Source organism: Eleutherodactylus coqui, chromosome 1 (genome assembly GCF_035609145.1).
Source record: "Eleutherodactylus coqui strain aEleCoq1 chromosome 1, aEleCoq1.hap1, whole genome shotgun sequence".
NCBI classification, from domain to species: domain Eukaryota; kingdom Metazoa; phylum Chordata; class Amphibia; order Anura; family Eleutherodactylidae; genus Eleutherodactylus; species Eleutherodactylus coqui.
Window position 1 is genome coordinate 441,357,481 of NC_089837.1, and position 21,528 is coordinate 441,379,008.

The 21,528-nt window shown below is 44.0% G+C and overlaps 1 protein-coding gene across 2 annotated transcripts in view; it reads left to right on the forward strand.

The window, feature by feature from the left end:
• The first annotated feature begins 211 nt into the window (after positions 1-211).
• SUPT20H (SPT20 homolog, SAGA complex component) overlaps positions 212-21,528 on the forward strand; it is a 63,206-nt gene continuing 41,889 nt past the window's right edge. For both annotated transcript variants that reach the window (XM_066582608.1, XM_066582618.1), the window contains exons 1-4: positions 212-308; positions 9,425-9,514; positions 19,430-19,465; positions 21,294-21,352. In XM_066582608.1, the coding sequence (XP_066438705.1) occupies positions 9,512-9,514; positions 19,430-19,465; positions 21,294-21,352 (98 nt within the window). In that variant the 5' untranslated portion in view covers positions 212-308; positions 9,425-9,511. The remainder of the gene's footprint in view (positions 309-9,424; positions 9,515-19,429; positions 19,466-21,293; positions 21,353-21,528) is intronic.

Consider the following 21,528-nt stretch of genomic DNA (forward strand, 5'->3'; position numbering starts at 1 on the left):
CTCTGTGTTTTATATATATATATATATATATATATATATACACACACACACACATACATACAGCTCTTCAGTTAGCAGCCCCCACTACCCGCCTTCCTCCATCTACTACATGTCGCCATGCTGCCCTGCTTTGCTTCGAGCGCTGTATTGTCCTCTGACCTAGTTTTCAGTAAAGCTATCGGCTTTTGAATGACTCGCCGCAAAGCCTGTAGGGAAATGTAGTTTTAGCCGTTTATTGTCTGCTGTTCCGCCTGAGCCTGCTAGACCGGGACATCATACTGATCGGCACCCGGGGGCCCCAGGGTAAGGTGAGCGCCTGCTGTCCCCTCGTACTGGATCGGTACCAGCTATACTGCTATAAAGCGGAGTAATCGTTAGGGGGCAGCACAGCTGCGGCCGGTCATCGCTGCATGTTGTTGTCTTCCGTAGTCTCCGTAGCAATGGTGACTTCATTCATGTTTCGCTCTAGTGTAGGCTGGCGACACCGGGGATCCCTAGGATTAACCCCTTACTACCCGGCATAACCAATAGGCTGTGCCCCCTACTTCTGCACCAGTATGAATGCAGCTCTGAGGTTGGATTGCGATGGTCGGCGAATATCCTGCTGACCGTGCGCACGTTTGCAGGATCGGACAAATTGGACGCGCCGTAAACAGAAATCCCATGAAATCTGCGTCAGATGATGGAAGTTGCGCACTAAACTCACGAACTAGAGCGCTGCAGGTCGACTGTCTCATCTACATGTCGCTTCTCTCCGCCGCCGTTTCACAAGTCACTTCTTCCTGCTGTGAGCGAATGGCGGTTTGTTGTAGCGCAATTCACCATGTTGCATTGTACATTGTTGCAGAATTTCGGTGCGGATTCTGTGGCCAAAACTCTGCAGCAGAGCTGTGATGTGCGAACGCACCCTACGTCCGGCGTTACACCGGAGCGCAAGCGCAGTTATATGATGGGCCTTGCACTTTTTCGCACACGCCTTTGTGTGTTTACTGCAAAAAAACAGGCAAGCACGTTCCCATGGACTTTAGCGAAATTAGTTGAATATGTGCAACGCAGTACGCACGAAACTAGAACGTGCCGCGTATTTATTTGTACGAACAAAATGCGCTCGCAAAATACGCCCAAGTGAACTAACCCGTTGAATCACTGGGGTCTGTCTATTCACTGCGTATTGCGCGTGCAGATATCGCTGCACAGATGCGTTTGTGTGATCACATGGGTGATCGTGATATTGCTGTGAGAATATCGCGTCTCTGTTCCCGCATATGTTGAGCGTCAGCGGTGCTTTTTTTTAAAGAATAACCTCATATCGCTGCCGTCCCGCGATAAAAAGTCACTAGGCCCTTCCAATGTTAAAGTCGCATCGAGCGCGTGTATGTTGCGTTATCATGTGATAAGAAGGAGGCTTCCTAGGAATACACGGGAGATTAAAAAATTGCAGATAGACAATGCTGCGTTTTTGTTTTTTTTTCCCCTCTTAACATCGCAGATGGGAAGAAAACAATTAAAAATCATCAGTTTCATAATCTGCTTTTACTGACTCTCGCAGCAGGCGAAAATCGCGCAATTTTCTGACCCACGTGAAACCACCCTTAGGCTAAAGTCACACGAGCGAGAATTTCGTGCGTTATGAGACTCACAAACCTTGTGCAACTATGAAGACCATTCTTTTAAATGGAGTCAGGGACGCCATCTTATGGCTTGTATAAAGGGTCAGACATTGACTTGCAGAAATGCTGCCTTCCAATAGGTGGCGCTGTAGAGGCATTGTTCCATCTCCCTTATTTAAATGGAGTCAGACGCATGAGGTAAAAAATTGCTGCACGTCCTATTTTTCGTGTTCCCTCGGTATGTATCACTTATTGTTTTCAATGGGACCTTAAAGACATTGCATGACACTCGCTTACCGTATGATGTGCGTGCGAGCGCCATGTGAGGTTTCCCATTAAAATCAACGGGAAACACTTCCCGATCCTTTTGTGCGCATGAAATACCCGCCTGAGGATCGTAATTTCACGGAGGCGAGGTGTTTTCCCATAAAAAACACCTCACATCCGTGGGTAAAATCACGCCCGCCTGTGTGAATGTAGCCTTAGACCGCTTTCAGATGAGCGTATTTCACCTGCATTTGGTCTGTATTGTACGGACTGTAAGGCCGCGTTCCCACGAGACGGAAATCTTGTGTAATGTCCACAGCAGGACCGCATGGAAATTCCACGAGATTTTCACAGCGGAAAGGCAGCTTCAAAACCTGCGCCGTTCGGCATGGGTGTGAAGCGGCTTGTCCGCCTGTATTCCTCTGCAGGAATCTCTCCCCATAGAGAGGAGAGCGCCGCAGTGGAAATGGTGATAAAATTGACGTGTCGCGGATTTGAATTTTGCGTCGCATGTCAGTTTCCACGCGGCTTGCCCGCAGCATGTGGACGAGATTTCTGCAAACCTCGTCCGCTTTGCTGCTCGGGCTTTAGAATGCAGTGCGGAATTTTTGTGTGGAAATTCCGTGGCAATTCCGTCCTGTGTGAACCCAGCCTAATGTAAATCAATAGGACAAGTCACATGACCTATTTTTTGCGCATTTGCCGCCGTACTTGTATTTTTTTTCTATTAGGTGAATACAAATCAGTGTTTGTCCAATAGGGAGTAAAATAGTAATAAAATAGCGACGCCATACGGTGGTAGTATCATCTGTAACATGTCCGTAATACGCTTCCATATCGCGGACACGTTTCTATTCGCTCGTCTGTAACTGACTTTGAACCAAAAGCTGCGTCAAACATTACCAGCATTTGGTTGAGATTTTGATGCGGATCCGCAAACGTTTTCACCTCAGTGAGGTTTGCTGAAGGTCTGCATCCAAATCCGCACCAAATGTCCATTGGCAATAATCCACAGCGAATCCGCCAAGTGTGAACGCGCCCATAGGTGCAGATTTGTGCAGCTAATGATTATCTGCAGACTTTCAGCTGTGGTACATTCGCCTGGTGTGACCACACCCTTAAGGTGCGCTCATACTTTCGCTAATCGTTCGGTTTAAATAGCGATCGTTCAAGTGTTCTGATTCACCAGTACAGCGAGTGTCAACGATTAACGAGCGGACGCCGTATCTGCCTGTATTGACTCATAGACTTGTTAAAGGTGAAGTCTCATAAATACGACCCCTATTCCTACTAAAGCACGTGGAGGGCGCGATCTCCCGCTTATTTCAGTTGCGCCAAAGAAAAAAAAAATGCAGCATTCTCTATTTTGCTTCACATTTGTGCAACAAAAGTCCCTATAGAGATCAATGGGGATGTGCGGCATGCTAGGAAATGCGTGATATGCTGCAGAATTGCTCAGGAAGAGAGCGCATCTTGAGCTTATTAGACTAATTAGCCATTTCAATAGCTGGGAGGGAGCATTGGTGTGTATTTTTTTGTGCGCGCGAACGAGCGTGCTTTGTGTGGGCAAGGCCCAGCAAAATATCCACCGATGCGTGTGCAAAAAAATATTTCTTCCACTAGTACGCTGCACTCATGCATGCAAATACACATATGCTCGCGTGAAGCCAAATGCTTGCTGGCGATCGCGAATGCAATTTTTTTCTTTCTACGCAGATGCACAGCGGATCATCCGCGTGGAAAGAAAAATTGCAAGTCGAAAGTGGTCGCCTTCCCACCTCCATGCTTGGTCATTAAGCAGCCAGAGAGGTATCTGCCTACAAATCCGCAATTGAATTGCGGATCACTCACTTCCATAGAGATTAATGGAGCCCCTCCGCACAAAATCCGCGCTAAAATGGAGCACACTGCAATTTTTCCCGCACGGCACATCCGCAAAACTAATCCGCATTTGTTAATTGAGGTGCGGATTCTGCAATTCAAATTTGCCCATGGACACTGGGCCTTAGGGTGGATTCAGACGAACGTATATCGGCCGGGTTTTCACACCGAGCCGATATACGTCGTCTCTCTCTGCAGGGGGGAGCCTGGAAGAGCCAGGAGCAGTGCGCTGAGCTCCCGACCCCTCTCTGCCTCCTCTCCGCCACTCTGCACTATTTGCAATGGGGAGAGGCGGGATGGGGCTAATTCTAGGAACTTTGTCCCGCCCCCGTCCCACCTCCTTTCATTGCTAATAGTGCAGAGGGGTGGAGAGGAGGCAAAGAGGGGGCGGGAGCTCAGGTCCTGCTCCTGGCTCTTCTCCCCCCCCCCCCCTGCAGATGAGGACGACGTATATCGGCTGGGAGCGTGAAAACCGAGCCGATATACGGTCGTCTGAAAGCACCCGATAGTCATCCCAAAGACTATCGCTCCTGTGCTCTCACAGAGGATTGATAATCACTCACTGAATGGAGGTGTAATGCGACGGAGATCTCTTCTGCTTACATTCAGAGTAAGCAGACTGTTGTTAACAGATGTACAACCACTAGCTTACAGGTTATTGCTCCGTTTTTATGCCTGCATAAAATGAATGATGAAGAATAGGCAAATTAATTTTCATTTGTTGTTCCATTGTTAGCTGTGTAATGTCCTATATACCAGGGGCCATGGCTTGGGTTTCACTGTTACAAGAGGTAATTAGCATTTGTTTGGGTTATCTAATCTGTGCATACAATAGTGGGTGAGACCCTCCAGGGATGTGTATGGGGTCTCTACCTCTGTTTGTTTAGGGTTTGCTTCCTTTTGTTACAAAGTAATGGTACCTTTATATGAAATGAGTGGTGAGCCTTCATAGCCTCCCATGGACTACCTCCTGACTATCACTCTTTGGGTCCATTTACAAGGGACAAGCTGTTGGGCCAATGATGGCCGACACTCCCAGTGATGGACGCTCCTGTGACTTTAGAATGGAATGGAGTTAGAGCGGCTGGGTAGCACTCTCCTCTCACCGCCTGCATTCACAGTAAGCAGACAGTCGGTCTGAACGGAATGACTGCTGTTTACACTGAACGACCCGTCATTTAGTTTTCTGCATGACTAAACAACTGAATGACTAAACAACTGTCGCTCAGTCGCTGCATGCGTTAACACAGGGTTACCGGGATCGGTCACATTTCCGCGAAAGCCTGAACGATAATCATCCCATGTAAAAGGGCCATTACAGAGGAGCAATAGTTGTTCATTTGAGTGCAAATGACTGCCTGCTCCCCCCCATTCACAGTAAACAGGCAGTCATTCATAGTCAGACGACTGCCTGTTTACACGGACCGACAAGTGAGCGATTTACTGCTCCGTGCCCTGTTGGCAGTGGCATGCATACAGGACGATTATCGCCTGAATTTGCGGTTTCCAGCGTTATCCACCCCGTGTAAAGGTACCTTATCCTAATTTCAGAACAATGTATCTTTTTAGAGTATCTAACAATATCTAACGGCAGTGTCTGTAGAGTCTCCTGTTTCCAGGCTATCCACCACTTTCATACCAGTATTTTGCATCAGTATTTATAAGTGTAAACCAGGATCGGCTCTGGAACCCGGAGGAGATCAAACCTACCACAGTAGTTTTTTTCGTTGCGGGTTCCACTCCTTGTTTTGGCTTGTATTTAGAGGAGGATCACAGGTAGAGATGTGAGGCTGACACTCGTTTCTGCCGCAGATGTGCAGTGGACCCGCGCAGTGATTGGCCCCCATGCATATTTCCATAGATGGTTTTCTTTTCTCGGCACTGATAAATATTCTCCCAGATTTTTTTCTGCAGCATGTGAACGGGGTTACAAAAAACACATTCACATGTTTTGGATGAGGAATGTTAGAGGACTTGATCCTCACTTTAAGGCCGCCTTCACTTGGGCGTATTTGCACCCGTTTTTGTGCATGCACAGATTTATTTCCCCATGGGGATTCTGAAATTCGTGTTGCAGAAAAAACTGATATCTGATATCTGGTTCCCACGTACGTGGATTTACCCCCTTGCTTGGGACTAAATCCATATACAGACCGCATCAAAATTCATGGCAGGACTCTAAGGGCTCATTCACACCATTTTTCGGTCTGTGAGTACGCAGATGCCTCAGATAGCTGCAGTACAGTAGTTCTAGGCTACCTGTTCCTTGTCACTATATATTTTTTATGTGGGGGAAAAAGATTTTAAAAACTTCAAGTTGTTAAAAGTGCAAAAGTATGCAACATGTTTCTGCGGAGACACTACAAACCGCCACTTGTAAACAAAAGGACCCATTTTATTAAGCATCATGTAATTCCATATTCCCCCAGCAGGGGACACTATAGGAGAGCATTGTGGCCATGCCCTGTGACCAGTGCGTGGGAGGTGACTGCCTAATCTTCCGAGAACAGATGTATCTGTGTGATATATAAGGGGTTTCCCCGTTGAAGCGCCTTTTAAGTGAACTGCCCATTTTTGATGGGGATGATGCCATTACTCTGCGCATCCAGTTGTCATTCGGTTTGGAGCCATAGTGCCAGTCTGTGCCAGGTTAGCCATATTCTTGCAGTAATGTATTATGTAGATCTTCTCTTCTGTTTGATGAATGATGAGCAGCAGTCTTGTGTTATCCCGTCATGTGATCACCATGCATTTGGCACCATTGTCATAAGGCTGGCTTCCCGTTTATGTCCGGCCAGTTGTTGTATGCCAGGTAGACAACACTGATGCTAGTTGGTGCACGTTTTGCACTGGTCCATAGCCAGTCACTAGAATGATGCAGCTAGAGTCTATTCCATAGATCCGTTCTAATTGCATAAACGGTCAAGCATTGATTTGAATGAATGCTGCCATCACATAGGTGGCGCTGCAGAGGTATTGTTCCATCTCCCATATTTGCATATTACCCAGAGGAGAATGCACCTTATCAGTCTCCTCACTAACCTTCTTTGTGCTCTCCCTAAGGAGAGATGTTACACCTCCTGACCCACATCATAGGCCTCTCACTAGCCAAGCCAGCATCCTACTACACACTGATGAGGGGCAAAACCCCCCGAAGCAGCTGTCTGTGTATGAATTCTGGCTTGGTTTTCAATTTCCAACCACTGCTCTACAGACCTGTATAAAGGGTCAAGCATTGATTTGAAGGAATGCTGCCATCCAATAGGTGGCGCTGCAGAGGTATTGTTCCATCTCCCTTATTTGCATATTACCCAGAAGAGCATGGATGAAATTCGAAGTCTCCTCACTCACCTTCTTGGTGCTCTCTCTCCCGACCATAGATCCGTTTTGGCATCCGTTTTCCTCCTTCATCTCACTGTGAAACTGGAAGGAAAAATAGGATATATGGGATCCCGGCCAAAATTTATGATGTATGCTCAGTTACTCAGCTACTTTATTAGAGCCCTTTTATGCTGGTTTTTAGGAAGTTTTAATTGGGTGGAGCTCCAGAGATGAGCAGAAGCCTTCAGATTTTTGGGTAAATCAGGGGCATGTACATTGGATTTTAATACTTCTGATCCTTTGTTGTCCCGGTAGATAAGCCAATGTCAGAAGTGTCACCCTGTATTATATTTCACCTTATAAGGACCCTAGTTTGGTACTTAAAGGGATTGTCCAAGGTTAGAAAAACATGGCTGCTTTTTTCCAAACACAGCGTCACTCTTGTCTGTGGGTTGTGTCTGGTATTGCAGTTTAGCTCCTATTCACTTCAGTGGATTTGAGCTGCATTTCCATATGCAACCCCATGGACACGGGCGGAGCTGTGTTTCTAACCCTAGACAACCCCTTTTAAGGATGTGAACATTTTTTTTGAATTTTCATTTCTACTTTTCAAAAGCCATAATTTTTAGATTTTTCCATTGATATAGTAAGGGCTTGTTGGTTGTGTCATGAGCTGTAGTTTTTTAACAGTTGATTACTGTTATTACTTTTTTTTTTTAAGGGGGGGGTGGCAAAATAAACAAGAAAAAAGCATTTTGTCTTTTTTTTTAAATACTGCTTGCAATGGAAAATTGATCAAGGCCTGTAAGGGGTTTTCAGGAGGGATTGAAGTTATCTGATCTCCTGCTGTGGACGGTGCAGGCTCATTAACTGCTTCCCTGCCATGACGTACATTTCGGTGGGAAGGAGTTAAAGGGGTGGTCCCATCAAAAGAAATTTGCACCTATCCACAGGATAGCGGATGAGTGTCTGATTGGTGTGGGCCAGGACCTCCTCCCTATATGAATGACTGCCGATCAGTTTTTACTGGGCATCTCTTGACCCCCGTTCCCGTGATTGGTGGGGATACCAGCAGTCAGACCCAATCAGGCACTTATTCCCCTATCCTGTGGCTTGGTGATAAATTATTTTGATTGGACAACCCCTTTAAATAGGCAAATGTTCATGTTTATGGAAATCATGTGGGAGTTGGCTTTATGTGTCTGTCCAACGACTTCAACCCATTATTGATATCCATGAGCAGCCATTGTTTAAGGTTAAGATAAACAGAGTTCAGGTGGTTCAGTGACATCATAGGTTCGATTTCATCCAGTAATCAGCCATGTGTCCGCAGCTGATTTTTGTAGCTACATCGCTCCCACTCACCTTGGAATACATGGCGCTCTCAACACACCCCACACAAGCCCCTCCGCAGCCTCCAGTGAGCGCTAAGCTGCTGGTCAGGTGATGCAGAAGTGGAATCACCTGACCAGCGCTCACTATAGGCTGCCGAGGGGGCGGTGCCAGTGCGTATTTTGACATGGGATTTTATTTTGTTCCATGTAATCATACACTAAAGGCTTTATACAAGACTGAAAACAATGTAATGTGCAAGGAATGTTGTTAAAAAAAAGCTGAACTCGTTTCCTTAAGCCCTAAGGGTGCGTTCACACGTTTCTGATTTGTTATATATTTCAGTTCAGATCTGCAGCGCATTTCACCACTTCTATTTAAATTCAGTATGAAAGGGTGAAATCTGCAGCAGATCAGCATTAACATCAGCAGTAAATCTGCAACATGTGTACACACCCTAAGGGAATTCTCACATAGGGCGTAATATTCCGCAACGTTGCAGAGCATGCCCTCCTGCGGATGATTCAGCCTCAAAATCTGCATTGCTAATGTGTGGATTTTGATGTGGAATTGAAAATAGCAGAAGCCTGCTGGCAATTCTGCATCAAAGTTCGCAGTTGGCTGTGCGGATTCTGGTACGGAATTCAGGGATGGTATATTTCACAACGCTGTTGCAGAATATACCATCCTGTGTGAAAGGTCCCTCAAGGGACCTCTGATATTACATTTGAGCCCCAGTCCTCTCTACTCCTTTCCCAAAGGTGCTCAGCCAATCACTGGCCTCAGTGGTGGTACTGTCATGATCGGCACATGACTTACATTGAAAACAGTCGTTAGTGACATTGGCTGGATGTTTGGGCCCGTTGTCCTGCTGCAGAGTAAATTTGAAGTCAATCAGAAACCTTCTATTTTTGAAAAAGAAAGTCTTGCTTTAGAGCATTTTTTTTTCAGACCTTCCTAAAACTTTTGCACAGTCCTGTACTTCTGTTTAACTTCTGTTTCTGTTGTTTCAGCTCATCAAGGCATACAGATGGAGATGACCATGATGACACATATATTGTGACTTGCACCTGTGGCTGTACTAACCAGTTGTGGCCACAATGGTGAGTATCTTTATGTCAATAGCGGTATAGTGCAGTGGAAAAGTGCGTACCCCTCCCAAGGGTCCTTTTGTACCACTGCAATTCCCAAAATGTTGGGACGCTGTGTAAAATGTAAATAACTTTAAAGAAAACAAGAATTCATTGATTTGGAAATCTCATATAAACATATTTTATTTATACAGAACATACAACACCCATCAGAAGGTGAAAGTGTGACATATTTCATTGAAAAGAATTATTCCATTAGAAATTGATGACAGCAAAACATCTCACAAAAGTTGGAAGAGGGGTAACAAAAGGCTAGAAAAGTGGTAGTAATGAAAAACAGCTGGAGGGTCAATTTTTAACTAGGTCACATGATTGTATAAATAGAGCATTTTAGAGAGGCAAAGTCTCTCAGAAGCAAAGATTCACCAATCTGTGAAAAACTGTCTGAAAATTGTGGAACAATTTCAGAAAAATGTACCTCAACATACAATTGTGAAGACTTTGAATATCCCACCATCTTCAGTACATAATATCATCAAGAGAGTCAGAGAATCTGTGGAGAAAATCATGTGCACAAAAGGACAAGACCGACAGTCAATGTTAGATGCCTGAGATCTACAAGCCCTCAGGCGTTACTGCATTAAAAACAGGCATGATTCTGTAATGCAGATCACTGCATGGCTCAGGAATGCTTCCAGAAATCACTATCTGTGAACACAGTTCGCCGATCACTCCACAAATACAAGTTAAAGCTGTAACATGCAAAGAAGAAGCCATATATCAACACAATCCAGACACCAGCGTCTTCTCTGGGCCTAAGATCATATAAGATGGGCTGAGGCAAAATGGAAAACTGTTCTGTGTTCAGATGAATCAAAGTTGAAAATTCTTTTTAGAAACCACAGACCCTATGTCCTGCGAACTCCAGGGGGCAGGGACCATCCAGCTTGTTAGCAGCGTACAGTTCAAAAACTTCTGATGGTATGGGGTTGCTTTATGGCATACAATGGTAGAGTTGGAAGGGACCTCCAGGGTCTTCGGGTCCAACCCACTGCTCAGTGCAGGATCACTAAATCACCCAGATATTTGTCCAGCCTCTGTTTAAACACTTACATTGAAGGAGAACTCACCACCTCCCATGGTAACCTGTTCCACTCACTGATCACCCTCACTGTCAGAAAGTGTTTTTCTAATATCTAATTTGTGTCTCCTCCCTTTCAGTTTCATCCCATTGCTTCTCGTCTTTCCTTGTACGAATGACAATAGGGCTGATCCCTCTGCACTGTGAGAGCCTTCAGATATTTGTAGACGGCTATTAAGTCTCCACTCAGCCTTCTTTTTTGCAAGCTTAACACTCCCAGATCCTTTAACCGTTCCTCATAGCACATGATTTGCAGACCGCTCACCATCCTGGTTGCTCTTCTCTGAACTTGCTCCAGTTTGTCACTTTGTTTGGGCAGCTTACATATCTTAAAAGCCACCATCAATGCTGAGCTGTGTATAGAGGTTTTAGAACAACATACGCCCCCCAGGCATTGTATCTCTCATTGAAGACCTTGCATATTTCAGTAACACAATGCTAAACCAAATACTCCATATCAGCATGGCTTTGCAGAAAAAGAGTCCGGGTGCTGAACTGGCCGCTGGCAGTCCAGACCTTTCACCAATAGAGAACATTTGGTGCATTATGAAACGAAAAATCTGTTAAAAGAAAACCCCAAATTGTTGAGCAGCTAGCATTGTACATCAGACATGAATGGGACAACGTTCCTCTCCTAAAACTCCAGGAATTGGTCTCCTCACTTCCCAGAAGTTTACAGAATGTTGTAAAAAGAAGAGGGGATGCTACACAATGGATTATACCTTTATGAAGGACTGAGAGTAAAAGTCTGAAAGCTTGCATTACCATCATGTATTTTTGTTGGCCATTAAAAGGTCTCCTATCGGGGGCGTGGCCTGACTTCAGCCGGGACGGCAGCAAAGTTTTAGGCTCCGTCGGCATCCACCTAGAAAGCGACATATAAAGTGTCCCAGAGGAGAAAAAACAGCATCCACGGCGAGAAAGACCCTCCATGACTAAGAGGAAGCCGCTGAAACCACAACCGCAGCGGGTGAAGGACTTCTTCTCGGCGCGCAGCGCCGACAGGGACCCTGCCAGCACGAGTCGCGGATCTCCCTCTCCTGCAGCTCCGCTCGACGGGACTCCGGAGCGCCCCGACCCCCTGCACCTGTCAGAAGGAGCCGCAAACACCGCTGACGGCACCGGGGACCTGCACAACCGAGCATCCCTCCGGGAAGGGGTAAGTCTCCACGATGCAGAAGCGCGCCCCAGCCCCGATACCCCTAACAAAATGGCGCCGGCCGCTAGCCTCTCTCTCTCAGCCACCACGACTCCCTCTGCTAGCCCAGCTAAACAGAGACAGAGGATGTCACCTGAGTCCCCAACCACTAAACAGACACAAAAAAAGTCACCCCAGTCTGCAGAAACAGATGAAGACCCTATACTTAGCGTCCCCACCTCTAAGCAACCCGCTTCAGAAGAATTCATAAAGAATATGATACTCGCTTTAAGGGGGTCACTACATAATGACATATCCGCTATGTCTGCAACATTTAACTCTTCACTACAAGAGTTGGGTGATCGCACTGACCACGTGGAAAATAAAATGAAAGAGCTGACTGCATCACACAATTCCCTGATAGATGCACATTATTCCTTGAAAGAGGAAGTTGCGTCTATGAAAAACAAAATGGCTGACCTGGAGGACAGGAGTCGGCGTAATAATATAAAAATGAGAGGAGTCCCGGAAAGTGTTACCCAAAGCGAATTAAAAGACTTCCTGTCGAAATTCATCTCTGTTTTACTCCCGACTACCCCCCAACAAGAACTTATAATAGACAGGATTCACCGACTCCCTAAACCCAACCATATCCCAGAAAAAATACCAAGAGACATTATTGCGAAAATTCATTTCTTTCACGTGAAAGAGGCATTGATGCAAGTTACACGCAAAACGAACCCGCTACCTTCGCCCTACTCAAATATTCATATATTTGCAGACCTATCCCCTGCAACCATGCAGGCAAGAAGAGCCTTGCTACCTATTACGCTTTCCTTAAGGGCAGCAAAAATTCTCTATAAGTGGGGTTTTCCAACTAAGCTCCTGATCCACAGAGATGGCATCCTACATGTAATATCCTCTCTTGATGACGGCAAAAAGCTTTTAACAAAGTGGGGTCTACCAACAACCAACAACCAGAACCCTTCTCCCCCGCAGAAATCAAGGAGGAATAACAGCGACTGGACCTGATCTAACTCCGCGCAGGGGAGTACATACCTAATCTCGCTGATGGATGCAAGACAAACACCAACTCTAAGTTTATGGGACACATAAGATGATAACACCTACCCAAAAGGTGGCCGATGTCAGGTGGACTATTGCTATCGCCTTCCGAGATATGCAGGTACTAAGTCCTGCCTTAACATCTGTTGTGTTAAAATGTTTATTTTTCCTGTTTACCGTCCAGAGTTACCGCAAGATGCCGACGATACCACGCATAGATGACGGTCCTATTATTTCTACTGTCAACCTTGTTTTCTACGTTGATGTTCTTTCTCTGTCAACTTCTACATCTCACCTAGGCGCAGAAGTGTTCAATCTTCCACAACTTCACACCTATTTTACATCTTCCATGTCAGTTAAAATACTCTCACAGAACGCTAGGGGGTTGAACTCTCCATTTAAGAGGTCACTTATGTGGAGAGATGCCAACCGCACCAAAGCTGACATATTATGTGTCCAAGAAATACATTTTCTCCACAACTCGAAAATGAGTTTCTCTAACAAACAATATCCCCAGATTTTCATGGCCAGCGCTCCGAAGAAACACGCAGGAGTGCTGATCGCATTCAGAGCAAACATAAATTTTGTAGCATCCAAACAAATTGTAGACATAAAAGGTAGATTCCTTATCTTAGTGGGCACTCTAAACGAAAAAGCTATTACCCTCGTAAACGTATATGCCCCCAATAATGGTCAGATCTCGTTTTTGAACAAATTAATCAGGAAAATCAGAAGAGTTCAGAATGGAGATCTGATCATGACCGGAGATTTCAACTTAATCTCGGACAAAACTATTGACACTACATCTAAACAAAGAACGGCCCCTATATTACTCCCATGGCTACATAAACAATCGATATATGATACCTTTAGATGTCTAAACTCCTCCTCGAGAGAATTCACCTTTTTCTCACCCAGACACAACTCGTTCTCCCGAATAGATATGTTTTTAGTCGATAGATGGGCCCTCTCTAAAACTACCTCTTCTGAAATAGGACTGACCACATGGTCGGATCATGCCCCAATAATGCTGGCAATCAATTTGGGGGAAAGTCAGGGTAATGCTAAAATATGGAGAAATAACGTGGCACTTTTAAAACTCCCGCACAACATGTCTGCAATTAACAATCACTTAAAAGAATACTTCGAACTAAACACAAACTCAGAAGCCAGCGTCTTTTCAATTTGGAACGCACACAAGGCCTTCATTAGGGGAATCTTAATAAAAATGAGCGCCCAATACAAAAAATACAAACAGTCACAGATAAACAACCTCCTGGCCCAAATACGAACCCAAGAAAAAGCACTACAAGACCAGCCAACTGATGACGGTCAGAGAAATCTAATGTCCTTGAGAGGGAAACTACAGTCCGTCCTACTTGTGGAACACAACAAATCCACAGATTTCATGCGGGCAAACTATTACTCCTCATTTGACAAACCCTCTAAATTGATGGCCAATCTAGCAAAAAAGAAACTGATCAAGTCCAAGATTCCATATGTAACAAAAGCTGAAGATCGCATAACAAAATTATCCCACCCACAGGATATCGCAGAGGAGTTCGCTAAATTCTACACAAGACTCTATAATTTAAAAGATGATACATCTATATCCCAACCAAATACAGAAATAATCGATAAATTCTTAAGCAAAATGGACCTCCCCAAAATAGACAATCCTATATTAAATGTACCTATCTCCATAGAAGAAATACATAAAGTCACAAAAACTCTAAAAAACTTCAAATCGCCTGGCCCCGATGGCTTCTCTAACGAATATTATAAATTATTTATGCCCACACTATCCCCACACTTAGCAACGACATTCAACGAAGCCATCTCCAAAGAAGAATTCCCGAAAGAGATGCTACAAGCAACCATCGTTGCTATCCCTAAGCCAGGAAAATCAACAGATTCTACAGCAAACTATAGGCCAATTTCGTTGCTAAATACTGACATAAAAATTTACGCCAAAATCTTAGCCACGAGACTTTCCCATATCCTGCCCGACATTGTACATAGTGATCAGGTGGGTTTTGTGGGGGGCAGACAGGCCGCGGACGGCACAAGAAGGGCGTTGAATCTGGTTGCGAGAATGGGGACCTGTCGGGCGCCTTCTCTCCTCCTTGCCCTGGATGCGGAGAAGGCGTTCGACAGGCTCCACTGGGAGTACGCATTTGGCGCTCTCAGGAAATTTGGAGTTGACCGGGAGTTCCTTGGTGCGGTCAAGGCGTTGTACTCTGCCCCCTCTGTCAGAGTTTTGGTGGATGGTGCTTTATCGACCTCCTTCAACATTACTAACGGGACCAGACAGGGCTGCCCCTTGTCTCCCGTACTATTTATATTAGCAATGGAACCCATGGCCGAATTAATTAGAACATCTCCTGAAATTACAGGGATCTCCCTAGGTAACAGATCTCATAAAATAGGCCTCTTCGCGGATGATGTCCTTTTAACTCTGTCAAACCCCTTGAGATCCCTAAGAGAAGTATCAAAAATCATTGAGGAGTTTGGAAACGCTTCACTCTATAGCCCCAACATGAGCAAATCTCAGATATTAGGAATAAATATTAACTCGGGCTTAAAAACAGACATACAAAAAGAATTCTCCTACCAGTGGCCCCCTTCGATTCCCTACTTAGGCATTAAAATATGCTACCCATTAAAAGATAGCATTCCCCTGAACTTCGACCCTCTCCACTCATCCGTCCACGCAGAATTAGACTTACTAAAAAAGAAAGACCCATCTTGGTTTGGTAAAATCACATGGTATAAAATGCTCATATTACCAAAAATACTATATCTGTTTCGAACCCTAACATACCCAATTCCATATAATACCATAGATAACTTTCAAAAACAACTATTAAATTTTATCTGGGATGGAAAACGACCGATAGTAGCAGCCAATATCTTATATCTCAACCGAAGGCAGGGAGGCTTGGGCGTACCAAACTTATGGTCCTATTACCAGGCAATCAGCATAAAACACTCGACCCTATGGCTCGAAGATTCGCAGAAGTTGCCGTGGACTATTATGGAAAAAAACATTAACCGTAATAGATCTTTGGCAACTCTTCTACAAGCCACAATCTTAAGTGTCAACAACCCAAACCTCCATCTGGCCCTGGAAGTACAGTCATACTCGCCTCCTATGATGACATCTTTACAGGCCTGGAACTTATATACCTACAAACTTAGGAAATCCCCAATGGGAACGCTTGCCAAAATCCCGCTAGAGACACTTACCTACTTTATTCCTGAAATTTCCATCAAGGGATGGTCGGCTAGAGGCATTAAATTCGTCTCGGACCTTATGGAAGACCAAAAAATAATTCCATTCCAAATACTTAAGCGAAAACACAACCTCTCAACAAACGACACCTTCACGTACTTCCAGATAAAATCTTTCATAGAAAAAAAACAGCTGGGAAGATGTAAGGTTCCAGCCGAACTGTCTTTAATTTTCTCGAAACCCCAGCCCACACAGAAAATGGCCACAAGGAAATGGTACAACACTCTCTCAGGAGACATGGGTGAAATGAAAAAAGTCCACTTACTTAATTGGGAAAGAGACACAAAGGAAAAATTCACTATACCACAATGGCTGACGTCCTTTGAGTGGGCAAATAAGGCCACTTTAAACGCTAATGTTATCCAGGTACACTATAAACTACTCACAAGGTGGTATTACACCCCATCTAAACTAGCTAGAAGAATTCCTGAAATAAGCAGCCAATGTTGGAGAAATTGTGGAGCGGAAGGGACCATATTCCATATTTTTTGGGAATGCCCTCCGATTAAAACTTACTGGAGGGAGGTCTTCCAGATGATCCTAGAAGTAACTGGCATTAGGTTACCCCACAACCCAAGCTTGGGCCTGCTCTTACTGAACTGTAACCTTATTCCCCACGTACACAGAAAATGGGTATGTCATTGTTTACTCACTGCTAAATTATTAATAACAAGAAAGTGGAAGTCTACTGACCCTCCTAGCTCTTCTGAATTAATTGACACTATCAAAAACCACTATGTTTATGAAAAAATTTTTGCAAACAACAACAACGATAGAGGTAACTTCGATTCTAGATGGAAGTTGTGGATGCGCTTTTTGACAAAACGACATCTGTTATAGTTTACATGCTGCGACTGTTTTAACGTTGTTTTTCTTTAGGTTAAAATTTATTCCGCATTGCAAGCTCATATGATGTCTAGCAACTTTCACGCTGTTGACGCTATGTCAATTTAGATTGCATTGTTTGATTATCGCTATATACTTGTAATTGTGGAACTAAACCAATAAAAAATATTTGATTAAAAGGTCTCCTATCTACAAGATGACTTGGTTTCTCTTACTGGGAACAATCACACATTGATCTACTGGCTAACACCGTACCAAACGTTTTTCACTATACACAATGGTGACACGGCCCTGGCCCAATGTTGGTGAGATGTTCCTGCCATCAATATCTAAATGAAATAATTTTTTTTAATGTGTTCTAGATTGAAGAAAATATGACTATATGAAATTTCCAAATCATTGCCTTGATGTTTTTCTTTAATTTACATTCATTTACATTTTACACAGCGTCCCAATTGGGGTTGTATATTAGAGGTTACCTGCAACTAGGTTCAAGCTGTGTGTGGTTTGAACTATGGGCAGCATCAACCCAGGACAGATGCCCATATGTTCCCACATATGGTCTGTTCTGAAATGCTGCATCGTTTCAGAAAAAGCATACCTATAGTTGTGACTTAGAGCTGAGCTCTTGGAGTTCTCAAGTCAAAGAGGCGTACAATGCTGAGTTCTCCCCACCTGCAGCATGTTGATTGACAGCTCTCTCCCTGCTTCTGTATAGGGAGAGGGCTGTGAACATGCTGCAGGGAGGGAAAGTCGGACATGGTCAACCACTGTGACTCGGAGCTCAGTTTCTGCTCAGATGGAATCGAACTTCTAAATATATTTTTTTCTGTATTGCAGCAATGTTTCAGAATAAAGCATACTTGGGCCAGATGGGCATATCAGTCCTGGGTTCATGTGTCCATAGTTTGGGCAGCATGAACCTGGTGACAATTCTCTTTAAAGGGAGTTTGTCAGTGCCTGTGAGCCCCATAGGCTATGGGCTCATAAGAGCTGCTAAACTCCATTTAATTACACTTCAAACTCAAGAAACATAAAATTTAACCAAAACAAAAGAAAAAAAGACATTATTGTTTTTTAACTGTTTATGTACATAAGGCCTCGTTCAGACGAACGTAGTTTTTGTGCTGCTAGCAGCGCACAGAACGCGCTTCTATGAGAACCAATAGTTTCCTATAGAAGCGTTCACATGGATGATTGTTAGGCGCGCAAAACTGCGCACACTTAACAAAGGTAGGACATGCGAGTGCTAGGCGCATATCTAAAGGTCCGTGCTGCTAGGAAAAGATAGGACCTGACCTATCTTTGGTGCGTGCTGTGCAGGACTTTCCATTGACTCCTATTGGGAGCGGTTCAGCACGCAGCACGCACATGCGATTGTGTCAATGGGCAATATACGCGCGAGTAGAGTGCGCGACTACTACGCTGTTTATGCGATTCCTGACGAGCGGTAGGCAATTGTTTTGCGTGGCTATTTGTGTGCGAAAACAGCGTTCATCTGAACGAGGCCTCAAGGACCGAGAAAATGACCTATCATTAAATCCCTAAAAACAATTGGACACTTTTGTGGGGTAATTTTTTTTCCACTTAAATGCATGTATTTTGGGCTGGCAATAGGTTTGATTTAAAAATGTTGCATTGTTTGTCTTTTGCAGCTTCTACATATCATTGTATATACACACTGCAGACGGAATCTGAGTAGGAGATCTATCAGTGAGGCTGGACTGACAGCTTGGTGCCCCTCTGCTCTCTCCTCTCCTGCACCCTCCTATCACTAATTTATGACCACAACTAATTTCATCTTTGTTGCGTTCATAACTTAGGTTTTACGAACATACAGGAGAGGAAAGATAAGGGCTGAAAGCCAAACCATCAGTCCGGCCTCAGTGACAGATCTCCTCTTGAGGCTTAGGCTCTGTTCACATCAGCATCAAAGGTTCTGTTTGGACCTCCATCACTGCCTTCCATTAAAACAGGATGAAATAGCGCTTCATGCAGCACTGTACTATTTTGGGATGTGAACGACTTTTATTGCGTTTTTAGCAATGGAATGAAGAAATAACATCATTTTGATTCTTTTTTAATTTTTTTACAGTGTTTACTATGCAAGATAAATAATAATACATTCATTTTATTGTTTGGGCTGTTACTTGACTTCTGTTTCCCAGATAGTGATCTTCTGATTGCTCATCTGTACACTGCAATGCTTCTGTATTGCAGTGTAGTATTCCATTTTACTGTACATTTACAGGCATGACAGGCCTCTAGCTGCCATTGGCCCCCAAAATGGCATCAGAGACACACAAAATTGACTATCACTGAAAACCCCTTTAAAGATCAGCAGCGACTTAAGACAACTTCACATTCGATATTTTAAAGGTTAAAAAGCTGTTCTTGCTTATTAAATGTGGGTTTACTGACTGAATCTTGTTTTACTTCCAGCAACAAACGCTTGAGCTGGCACTGGAGCGGGCTGAGGTAATCTCTTCTATTCTCTACTTTTTCACATTTTTAGTATGTACTGGATATTGTATCCCTGTGAAACCATGAATAGGAGCCAGTATAGCAGTCCAGTAAAAATACAGCATCCCCCATATACTATAGGCCCAGAATGAGGTAAAGAAGTGCAGATTTAGGGAGGTTCTACGCACAACATTTGTCTAAACAACCTCCATAGCAGTTTTTGATGAGTTTATTGATCCAGAAGTGCATCCAGCAGAGAGGAGAAATATCAGTCCTTTCTTCAAACACCGCCTCACAGAGAAAACGCCACACCGGGAAGATTTTGTCGCAGCATTATGCATTTTCAGGGTATGTACAGGTAAAAAAGTTATACAGATTGATGCAGCTCCGCGCTAATCTGGGAGTGTGGTAAAAGTGGAAAATCGGTCTATGAAGCTAATTTTGACGACGTATCACAACCACGGAAACTGTCTAGATGAAGACTAAGGAGTGAAGATGCCTCTAAGATGCCATGGAGAGCCATTTCCTCAAACAAGACGAGTTTACTGAAGGTTTCATCGTAGCGCTACGTATAGCAGGCATGCTTTGTAATGGAGGGTTTGGAAAACGATTGGATATTAAATGAATGCCCTCCCACAGCCTCGTATTGAAGATGAACTATGGTCAAACCCCATGGTCAACACTACCCCAGGAGGGTATTCGAGCCCCCAACAAACCAACGCCTTGTCATTCTCATGTATCACCCAACATGTTGGCCCAACTACTTACTGATCATCTTGTTTATTGACTTGCAATTGTTTAAAATTAAAATCGATTGCTCGGAACTTCATTTTATCTGCATGGTGAGTTTTGCCCTATTTTGTGCATTTCTTCATGGTGTGGCATTTTCTCTTTAATTCACTTCTGGTTCAAAAAACTGCATGTCTAACTATATTGGCATTTTCCCGGAATGCCTAGTGTGTGAAGCCTTCCTTGTAGTGTCACTGCTTTGGTGTAGCTTACAACTTCCCTTCAGAAGTTCTCTGTAATCATCCACCGTGTCTCCTTATATGCTGGTATGTAATGCTTCATCACAGCCCAACAGTCTCATCTCCAGCAGGATCCTATGCTGTCCTGGCCCCTAACATGGTTCATATTGCTGTATTGGGAGATTTTACCTTCCCCATTGCTTAACAAGATATTCTAGATGTTAAGATTTAATTGCAATCCCTGGAATAATCGATAAATGTTTGCAAGGTGGGTTTCAACTGCTGAATGTGTTTGGCTGTTTCGTACCTCCTGTAGAATTGTTTGGAGCGTCATAGACGTTAGGTGACCAGCGGGGTTGTTGTTCCGGGACTTACATGAATTATCAAAGGTTGATCCAGGGATTATTCTGATTGCCATTATGGGGTCGGAAAGGAATTTTCCCCCTGAGTAGGCTAATTAGCTTCTGCCTCTTGGTTTTTTTTTGCCTTCCTCTGGATCAACAAGGGGTGGGGGGTTGAAACAGGCTGAACTAGATGGGCATTGTCTTTATTCAGCCTAACATACTATGTTATGTCTGAGTGTAGAACTTCCACAATCTAATCTTTATTACCTATCCTGTGGATAGATGATGAATCTTAATGCCTACAATACCCCTTTAAGCGGTATTCTAGAAAATTGTGAACATTTGTATCAGAAATGTACTTTAAAGCAAAAAAAAAAGAATATCAACTTTCAATGGATGCAAAAAAAAAAAATCCTCTTAAATAAAGTGCGATTCTATAAAAAATGTATTTACGTTATGTTGAGGAGAAGAGAAAAAAATCCAGACGGCAATGACATTTGTTCCAGATCTCCCTTTTCAATTTTCTTGCAGTATGTCATCGAGAGTGCCAGACAGAGACCTCCAAAACGCAAGCATTCATCCGGATCAAGGTGATTTCCAGTCTTCTGTGCCATTAGAATGTGTAATGGATGTAGCGGGTCTTCTCGCTCCGCGCGGTGTCTGTGACACAGCCTTGTAGACAATGAAATATCCGCTGCTTTCGTATGTTTGACTTTCTAGTGCTTCATCTTTGGTGTAATTTCCATTTTAAGCACAATTTGGTCCA